Here is a 10,577-nt window from a genome sequence, read left to right as displayed (position 1 = left end):
AAATACATTTGATTTGGTGTGACTTTAAACCAAACCCAAAACCCCAAAATTGTATATAGCGTAAATTAGAAGATTTAGAGTGTGATTAATAAATAAACCAAGAAGAGAGACACCACCACTTATTTTTTATTATTATTTTTTATTTTTATTGTGGTTGTAAATTGATTTAAATGCACGTCACTAACGAAGTCTATAAGAAAAATGATTTTGGAAAAAATGCAGAAATGTCCTATCAAGTATTTCAAGTGTTTTACTTTAATAGGAAGCCAACTAAATTTTTCCTTCACGCATTTATATAACAAATTATTTCTCCAGCTTTTTGAAAGCTCAATGATTTTGTTTAATAATTCTCCACGACCAATTTTCTTTTCTGTTTCTGAAAACAAAAATTGGTTTATCTTGATCTATGATTGACAATTTGACTAGGTTTAAAGGTTGAATTAGATCTATAACTTTAATTTTATTGTTTGAGCATAAGTTTACGGGCGAAGATTCTCTTTCTTTAAGGAGTTGACGGACAAAGATCTCATTGTTTACGGGAATAAATCATGTAGAGTTTAAAGTTGAAATTTACGTTAATTGTTAATTGAACAATGGGCATTAATATATGAACCCTCTACAAGGTTACTCCAACTCATTTAGATGTAAGAGATCTAGAATGTTGGTCAATAGAAAACCATTGATATTTGAAATACACCAATTGAATTAGATTGTCTTACAAAAAAAAAAATAAAATAAAATTGAATTAAATTTTGTGTCATTGATTCTAATTACTAAATATTCAAATCTAACTAGTCTTTATCTATTGAGCTTACTTATAATCTAATGAAGTAGAGAAAAATAGTTGGATTAATGAATGAATAAATAAGATAACATAACCCCAAGGGGTGATTTAGTTGGCAAAAAGACTAACGCTTCCACATAGAAGGTCAGAATTCGAATCCCCTCGGGGCTAGGGGCGAAGCCCGCTTATATTAGTTGGCTCCCTGAGGATGTAGTCGCGGTGCGCGCAAGCTGGCCCAGAGGGATGATTTACATTTTCAAATTTTCACAATTTTTTTTTTTTTTTAATAATTTATATGAATCACGATTAATGGTCAATGCATCTGTTTCTGCTGGCATCACTACCTCCACCTAAAAAAACAAAATAAAAGGAGCTTAATAAAATGGTTCGATCATTATTTTCGATGGTTCAGAACGAACCGATATGGTAGACCGGGTTCGTAAAGTTCTCAAGTCAACGGATCAGAAATGGTCCAGTGACAGAGTTACTCCACTGAACCAGTCCTCCCCCTCTTTTCGGTTTTCTGATTATTTAATTTTCCAGCTGAAGGAGTTGATTGATTTCTCACGAGAAATGAGAGAAAACTATGGACGAGAAATTGTGACGTAAGAAAACGAAGAAGGAAAGAACGGAGGAAGCAAAGTGGGTTAGTAATAAAATGCCAAATGTTAATCCTTCCCATGGATCAGAAGACAAGAAAACTCTAATAACCCAACTCTGATGAGATTTATCAACAGCACGCGGAAGAGGATTTTTGGGAAGCATTTGAGCTGTTCTTAGTTGTTACCCATCTTTTGGTATTCAAAAAATTTGATTATATTCTCGTCGTGTTCGTCGGCCGTCTTCATCTCTACTTTCACTTTCAACCCTGATTGCTTCTCTTTCTCTCTCTCTTACCCTATTTTTTCTGAGACGACCGACACAACCACGTATTTAGCCCAGAAATCCACAGATCTTATATTTACCCAAGTACCCTTCTCTCTCTTTCTCTCTCTTTCTCTCTCTCACCCACCAACCAGGGCACAGATATCATCTGCATCTCAGCCACTCGGGTGGGGTCTTACATTTGCAGGAGAAATCGGGGTAGATAGATAGAACCCATAGATAGATAGATCTCTTCATTATCTCTGCACTTGCCCATTTTTTTCTCCTCTTTGATATTCAACGCCGGTTGGGTTATCTCTATCAGTCTCTCTCTCTGCCTCCATTGATCCCTTTTAAAAACTTGTGTCATCTACTTCACGGTTCAAATCACTCTCTCAACTGCTCTTCGATCGTGAGTAGCTTTCGACATCAGCCAGCCAGATCAGATAGAGACTCAAATACCCAATTGTGTAAAACACCAGTTCTTCAAGGAATCAAGACCCAATAAATTATTTTTTTTTGTATTTTATTTGGGGGTTTGTCTATTTTTTCTTCCTCTTCCTCTTCTGGTTGGGTTTGAGTTTATACTATTTATTTGGGGTGGGATTCCTTGTGATGGGTGTGTAAGACTTTAAAGAGTGTCGGCAGGACTGTTGAGACGCAGTTCACGCAGAGAAGCAGTAGAGAAGAAGAAAGGTGGTTGCTTTGTATGGACTGGTGAAATCTCGTTGTTGGGTTGTGATTGATTTCTAGTTTCAAGTCTACATCGGTGGCTGAGGATTGATGGCTGCCATGGATACTGGGGGCCGGCTTGTTGCAGGTTCTCATAACAGAAACGAGTTCGTTGTCATCAATGCTGATGATGCTTCTCGGGTAAGACCCAGAAGATGGAAAAATCCTAGCTTTTACAATCCCCACCTGGGTTCATTGCTTCCGTGTTTGAGTTTTGAGGATACACATTAGTCCATCTTGGTTTTCTGCTCTCTAGCTGGTTTCAGTAAGGAATTCCCAGTGACTTCTCTTGAAAAGCCTCTGTAGATCTTCTTCTCGGGGATACTCATTTCTGAGGCAGTAGACCTAGATCTTTCTCGTCCCAGCTTCCCTTCTGTGGTTTTAATGACAGAATGAGTTTTTAACCTATTTCAGATTTCAGATTCCTGATTTACTTTGTGTCTGTTTTGGTTTTGCTCGAGTCTTGTGATCTTTCTGGAAAATGTCATGTCTTTCCCCATCTTCTGTGATTGCCATTTCCTCCTTCTTAACTGAACTAGAGTTCTACAGATAAAGGAAACTTTTACCGAACTGAGTAACTATTTCGTTTCTAATTTGCTTGGTTGAAATTTGTAACTAGTCATAAGCGTGCATCCTTTCTTGTTCTTAGATATTTTATTTTTATATATTTTTTTTAAAGTTCTTTCAATTTGGTTTGGAATTTGAAGGAGTATGTCATGGTTTTGAAGATTATTCTTTTTCCTTTTTAGGGTGGTTACTCTTGTTTTTTCCTTCTTGTGTTTGCTGGGTTGGGGGCTGTTGCAAGTTATGATTTCAGGCTCATCGAAATTTGCCATTTTTTTTCTTCTTTTGGGCTGTTGCAGGTGAACTCTGTAAAAGAATTGAGTGGGGAGATCTGCCAGATATGTGGGGATGAGATCGAGATCACAGTAGATGGAGAGCCCTTCGTTGCCTGTAATGAATGTGCTTTCCCAGTCTGTCGATCTTGCTATGAGTACGAGAGAAGAGAGGGCAATCAATCTTGCCCTCAATGCAAAACCAGATACAAGCGTCTCAAAGGTGAGGCTTGCTTTACTTTCTTCCGTTCCGCATCTTCTGGAGCACCCCATGCCTGTATCTGGAGATATACTCATCTCTGTGGTGCATTTTGCAGGCAGTCCCAGGGTTGAAGGTGACGAAGAAGAGGAGGATGTCGATGATTTGGATAATGAATTTGACTTCGACCCACAGCATGTTGCAGAGGCAGCACTGTCGGCTCGCCTTAATGTCGGCCGTGGTCCTATGGTTGATGCTTCTGGGAACCCTGTACCACAAAATCTGTATTCTTCATCTCCTAATCCTGAAATCCCTCTGCTAACCTATGGCCAAGAGGTTATTTGACTGAACACAATCTGGTAGACTGTTTTATCATTTTGCCCCCCAATTCTCATTCCTTATCAACTCAAAATGTCTTGTTCGCTTTTGAATTTAGGATGCTGGAATTTCTCCTGATCAACATGCTCTGATAATTCCTCCCTTTATGGGTGGTGGGAAGCAAGTGCATCCAATGCCGTTCTCTGATTCATCCATGTCTTGTAAGTTGGCTGGATCTGTTGGTTAGGATTTGCACTTCTGGCTTATCCTGGTGTTATATGGCTTTTGATTAATTTATTCTACACTTTCTTTAGATGATGCAGTCCACCCCAGAGCAATGGATCCTAAGAAGGACTTAGCAGTATATGGGTATGGAAGTGTTGCATGGAAGGACCGTACGGAGGAGTGGAAGAAAAGGCAGAATGAAAAATTGCAGGTGGTGAAGCACCAAGTGGGAAATGGTGGTCGGAACTATGATGGAGATGATCTTGAAGATCCTGATTTGCCAAAGTAAGCATGTGTTTCAATGATGTTTTTCATTTTCGTTCTTTGAAAAATTAGTTCCTGTGGATTCTTAAGAAGCTTATTGTTCTTTTCCATAGTATAATTTTGCATTATGCAAATTGATTTCCATGGCTTTGAAACTTTCAATGCTTCAAAGTTGTTTCCAAGTAATTTAGGAGATCATTCACATGTTGGGTTATTATTGTTATTACAGCTTATTTGGTTTTAAAACAGTTCTATCCTGGGCTTTTATCTTTTCTATTTAACTGAAAGTTTATTAGTTTCGTTTGAAATCTCCCTTTTCTTTTTTTTTTTTTGAAAAATTATTTAGTGGTTTAGTTCTGGGCCTAGAAAACCTGGTGAACTCTGACTAAGCTAGCCAGTTGGTATTTAACATTAGTTCCTTCTTCTTAATGTACTTCTTCCTGGGCAAGTTATTTATGGAAGCATGAGAGGGGCTGTACTCAGTTGAAAAGAAGAATTTATAGTGGTTATGCTGTATGGTTTCAAGTCAATGGACTGGGTCTCTCTGAAAAACAGTTATCAAGTATTAAAATAACAGCCTTTGCTTGTGTTGATGTTTTTTTAATTACGATCCTCTACACAGTGTGGTTGTTGGATTACCTGAGAGTTATTTGTCTATGGGAGTAAAAGTTATCTGCTTAAGTATCTTGAGAGGAAGGAAAATATCTTTCTGGATGCCTTCTAATCTTGATACGTGACACACAAATGGACTAAAATTTTAAGGTTTACATATCAGGTCTGTAGTCTGTGCTAGGTTTTTGTTACTTCTAGTGTACTCTTAGACCCAGGATGTTTCTAATAATTACAATCCTTTACACAGGGTGGTTATTGGCATGACCCAAGAGTCATTTGTCTGTGTGAGTAGGTAATCTGCTTAAGTATCATAAGAGGAGAATATCTTTCTGGATGCCTTCTCACATTGATATTTGAAATGCATAAGATTTTCGAGTTAATATATCGAGTCTGTAGGCTGTGCTAGTCCATGATCTTGTAACTTGATGTTCTCTATTCGCTCCACGGTGTTGACATTTTGCTCATATTTTGTGCTAATGTAAAATTAATTTACTGGCTTTGCAAGGCTCTTTATCCTGTGCATTAGCCTGAAATTTATATTATACTTTCTGTTGGTTTTATTATTTATTTTTCCATCGTTTTAAGGGTAGCCACACAAGCATCAGCAAAGGATTATTTTTTTACTTTAGACATGGTTTATTACATGTTCTTTATTTTTATGTACTTCGAATTATTCTTTTAATGCCAAAATTTATGTTTCAGAATGGATGAAGGAAGACAGCCTCTTTCAAGAAAGTTACCGATTCCTTCCAGCAAGATCAGTCCATATAGACTCATAATAATGCTCAGGCTTGTGATTCTTGCATGTTTCTTCCAATATAGACTTCTCAACCCGGTCCCTAATGCATATGGTTTGTGGCTGACGTCAGTAATTTGTGAAATATGGTTCGGGCTGTCATGGATTTTAGATCAGTTCCCCAAATGGTCCCCTATTGAGCGGGAGACGTATCTTGATCGGTTGTCGCTGAGGTAGTTGAATTTGCTAATCTTGCTGTATCTATTGCGTCTTTTTCAGTGTATGTGGTCTAACGTCACCTGAAATTGTGTTTTCAGATATGAGAAAGAAGGGAAGCCTTCTGAGCTAGCTCCTGTTGATATATTTGTTAGTACAGTTGATCCTATGAAAGAACCTCCACTTATCACTGCAAATACTGTTCTATCCATTCTTGCTGTGGATTATCCAGTTGACAAAGTTGCATGCTATGTCTCGGATGATGGCGCTGCCATGCTTACTTTTGAAGCACTATCTGAGACATCTGAGTTTGCGAGGATATGGGTTCCATTCTGCAAAAAATATAATATCGAGCCCCGTGCTCCAGAATGGTATTTCTCTCAGAAGATGGATTATCTGAAAAACAAAGTCCATCCTGCATTTGTTAGGGAACGACGTGAAATAAAGGTTTGAGTCCATCACACATGAATGGTTTCTGGTTTTGTCTTCAATATATTTTTCATTGTCTTAGTGTGTTATTGAATAGGAAAACTTAGTTATTTACCATTTTCTGGCTTCTAGAATTATTTGAAGCAATTCAAAATTTATTTCAACTTCCTCCGATGAAAGATGTTGTTATATACTGATCTATTTCTAGAGGTAGCAATTTTGTAACCCATCTAGATCTAGTTCAGTTTTTAGATCAGGTGTATATTGTCTATTAAGTAGGCGATGATGCTTTAATCATTGATGCATGATTGTAATTAATCAAAGGTGATACTTGACTGAACAGGGCACCTTTTTGATCTAGTTCAGTCAGGATTGGGTGTGAGATGAGTGTTAATCTCCAGTGACTAGCATGCAAACGCGTCCCATGTGACCTCTATGTGTTTGTGCCTTGCTAATTTTTTGAGAAACACATGTTACTGATGTCCTTCCTCTTTGCTTTTCCCCTTTTGCCTTTTGCTGATGAATTAGTTGGTGAAAACTTGCATAAGGGGAACTTATGTCTGATTACCCAATTCCTTACACTTTTTAGTTATTTAATTTTGATGGTTGAACTTATCAAAAAAGTTGTCTGATTTCATAATTTGGTGGATTCAGAGGGAATATGAAGAATTCAAGGTTCGGATAAATGGGTTGGTTGCTGTAGCACAGAAAGTTCCTGAAGAGGGTTGGACAATGCAGGATGGAACACCATGGCCGGGGAATGATGTACGGGATCATCCAGGAATGATCCAGGTATGAGGCTATTCTTTCTATAATAGCACAATCTGTCAATTGTAGAAATGTGAAATTAGGCATTTCTAGTTGAATTGAAACTTTTTTTCCCAATATCATTGTTTAAAAAGACCATGGTATAACCTAAGGTGCTTATTCATAAGAATGCTGTCTGGCAGTCTGTCAGATTTTCTTGGGCCTTTGGCTCCTGCGGAAAAAAGGTCCCAAGTGTTATAAAATGCAACAAATAGGTGACTCACAAGTGTCGCATCTATACAATGTCCTTGCAGGAGCTTTTTTGCTCAACACTAAATTGCCAATAAGGATGGAATATAAAATATCTGGGATCAATATGGTTATTGATTTTTATTAATGTAATGATCCCTATGACAGGTATTTCTTGGGCAAGCTGGCCTTCGTGATGTTGAAGGAAATGAATTACCACGGCTGGTTTATGTTTCTCGTGAGAAGCGACCGGGATTCGATCACCACAAAAAAGCTGGGGCTATGAATGCTCTGGTAAAGCTCAACACTTGTATTCAGTAGGCACTACTTGGTTGTTTTCTATTCTCGACTTAACTAACAAATGAACAGTCAATACGTTGCTCAGATTTATAATGGTTTTCTTGGGTTTGGTTGTTTATTGAAGGTGAGGGTCTCAGCAATCATTTCCAATGCTCCTTATCTTCTGAATGTCGACTGTGATCACTATATAAATAACAGCAAGGCACTTAGAGAAGCCATGTGCTTCATGATGGATCCAACAGCAGGAAAGAAAGTCTGCTATGTGCAGTTTCCTCAACGATTCGATGGGATTGATCGCCATGATAGATATTCAAATCGCAATGTCGTATTTTTTGATGTACGTAGCATTTTTCATCAAGGAATCATGTATGCATTTTCCCCCCATCTTGTTCTTACAACTAATGTCTCTTCCGTACAACTTCAGATCAACATGAAAGGACTAGATGGGATCCAGGGACCAATCTATGTCGGAACAGGATGTGTTTTCAGAAGGCAAGCACTGTACGGATTTGATGCCCCTAAAAAGAAGAAAGCTCCTGGCAAGACATGCAACTGCTGGCCTAGATGGTGCTGTTTTTGTTGTGGGTCTAGGAAGAACAGGAAAATGAAGCGAAAGGAGGACAAGAAATCAAAGGAGAAGAAATCAAAGAACAGAGAACCCTCAACACAGATACATGCCCTTGAGAATATCGAAGAGGGGATTGAAGGTAATCACTTGGAATTTTTCAGCTGGTTCTTGCTCTGTATTTTGACATGTACATTAGTATTCTAACTGGTGTTCCCCATGACAGGTGTGGATAGTGAAAAATCATCCCTCATGTCCCAAATAAAGTTTGAAAAAAAATTTGGTCAGTCTCCAGTGTTCGTAGCTTCCACACTTCTAGAAGATGGTGGTGTTCCTGCAGGTGCCAGTTCTGCATCTCTGCTAAAAGAAGCCATACATGTTATTAGTTGCAGTTATGAACACAAGACAGAATGGGGGAAAGAGGTAAGTGGTGAATGTGAGATTGAGGGACCTTTATGAGTTTCCTGTATAGAAATTTTTTTGTTTGCCTTCATCCTCTAAATATTGAAGCTTGAACCAGGTTGGGTGGATATATGGCTCTGTCACAGAGGATATTCTCACAGGGTTCAAGATGCACTGCCATGGGTGGCGCTCTGTGTACTGTATACCCAAAAGGCCAGCATTTAAGGGTTCAGCGCCCATCAATCTCTCAGATCGGCTAAACCAGGTTCTCCGTTGGGCCCTTGGATCTGTAGAGATTTTACTGAGCAAGCATTGTCCAATTTGGTATGCTTATGGGTGCGGTTTGAATTGGCTGGAACGGCTTTCATACATAAACTCGGTTGTTTATCCTTTGACATCAATTCCCCTGATTGCGTACTGTACCTTGCCAGCTGTCTGCCTTCTCACTGGGGACTTCATCATCCCCCAGGTACTCAATTACATTCCCTTCATAATCAGTTTCTCAGTAGGAACTAATTATTTAAGGATTCACTTTATTCTGGAAACGTTTTGATTGTGCCAGTGACAATTCGCACGTCAAAGTATGAGGTATCAGAATTCAAGTAGATATATAGAGCCAATTGATCTTATGTCCTGGAAGTTGGTTTGATTGCTTATGATTTTGCTGTCTGGTCTCTGGTTATTCTGTCCTTTACTGTATTTGGATTGTCATATAGATGTTGCTTTGGCTAAATCTTCTGGGTGTCCATTCCACAAGCAATTCCCTTGTCTGTCTCATGTGAAGTTGCATCTCATTTTGCAGATAACCAACTATGCCAGCATTGTGTTCATGGCTCTCTTCATATCTATAGCTGCAACAGGCATTATTGAGATGCAGTGGGGAGGTGTCACTATAGATGACTGGTGGAGGAATGAGCAGTTTTGGGTGATTGGAGGTGTCTCAGCACATCTCTTTGCTCTCTTCCAGGGGATGCTCAAAGTTTTTGCTGGGGTTGACACAAACTTCACTGTTACTTCCAAAGGAGGTGATGATGGTGAATTTGCAGAGCTGTACCAATTCAAGTGGACATCATTGTTGGTCATGCCCACAACATTGTTGATCATTAACATAATTGGGGTGATTATTGGGATTTCGGATGCCATAGCCAGTGGATCTAGTTCATGGGGCCCACTGTTTGGTAAGCTGTTCTTTGCCTTTTGGGTCATTGTCCATCTATATCCCTTCCTCAAGGGATTAATGGGGAGACAAAACAGGCTGCCAACCATTATCCTGGTCTGGTCTATGATTCTTGCCTCTCTTTTCTCCCTCTTATGGGTGCGGATCAATCCGTTCACCAATAGATCAGGCCTCATATTGGAGGAGTGTGGGTTGAATTGCGACAACAATTAGAAGTTTCGACGATCGATCTTCAATTTTATGGGGAAATGCTGGTGCTGGTGCTGGTGCTGGAGTGGAGGAGTTTTTACTCATTACTGGAAGAAATCCAATCCAATCCATTGCCACCGCAAATGTATGTGCTTTATGTAACCAGACAGGTCAAGTGAAGAAACAAACAACATGTTTCGAGGTGATGTGTAGATAATATGAAGAACTGGGGAGGGGAACGTTCACCTTTGTTATTCTTTACTGGGTTGGGTTTTGGTTGATTCTTTTTTGTACTTGTTCTTATTCTTTTCCTTTTTTCCTCGGGCCAATTTGTGGAGGGTTGATTTGTTTTATTAGTGCCTGTCTATAAGTACCAAGAAAACATTGGTTAATGTTTCAGTTATAATTTATTCCCTTATCAGCAAGGGTTGAATATAGATGAGTCTCCGGATGATTCCCATTTTTGTTCTTCTTACATTTGACTCTGTGTTGTAAGCTACAATGAAAATCTTAATAAAAAACACTAAGTGAGTTTTCATACCGGTAGTGTGTTAGTAACAGAAATTGCAAAGAAAATTAACCTTTGATGCTTGGGAGTATCGCAATCTTGAAACGAACGCAACAGATCCAGCTTTCTTGTTTGCAGGTAAGACTTTATGTTGATTCATGAATGGTTATACACATAGGAAGAAAAATACTTCTGTAACAATAGGAACAAATAAACTGAAAATGG

At 38.8% G+C, this 10,577-nt stretch overlaps 1 protein-coding gene across 1 annotated transcript; it reads left to right on the top strand.

The window, feature by feature from the left end:
• Positions 1 to 1,521: 1,521 nt before the first annotated feature.
• On the top strand, positions 1,522 to 10,503 carry LOC149008719 (cellulose synthase A catalytic subunit 2 [UDP-forming]-like). The gene is made up of 14 exons (XM_089161482.1): positions 1,522 to 2,521; positions 3,244 to 3,439; positions 3,534 to 3,751; positions 3,852 to 3,954; positions 4,048 to 4,243; positions 5,537 to 5,803; positions 5,888 to 6,233; positions 6,870 to 7,007; positions 7,380 to 7,505; positions 7,636 to 7,848; positions 7,936 to 8,218; positions 8,303 to 8,499; positions 8,597 to 8,947; positions 9,281 to 10,503. The coding sequence occupies exons 1-14, from the start codon at positions 2,432 to 2,434 to the stop codon at positions 9,866 to 9,868; spliced, it is 3,312 nt and encodes a 1,103-aa protein (XP_089017608.1). The 5' UTR covers positions 1,522 to 2,431; the 3' UTR covers positions 9,869 to 10,503.
• The last annotated feature ends 74 nt before the right edge of the window (positions 10,504 to 10,577 follow it).

The sequence above is a fragment of the Hakea prostrata genome, chromosome 7 (assembly GCF_041222555.1).
Source record: "Hakea prostrata isolate BN-2017 chromosome 7, UWA_Hpros_2, whole genome shotgun sequence".
In the NCBI taxonomy this organism is placed as follows: domain Eukaryota; kingdom Viridiplantae; phylum Streptophyta; class Magnoliopsida; order Proteales; family Proteaceae; genus Hakea; species Hakea prostrata.
Note: the sequence above shows the minus strand (reverse complement) of the source record. Positions and strands in the feature narration are given on the sequence as shown.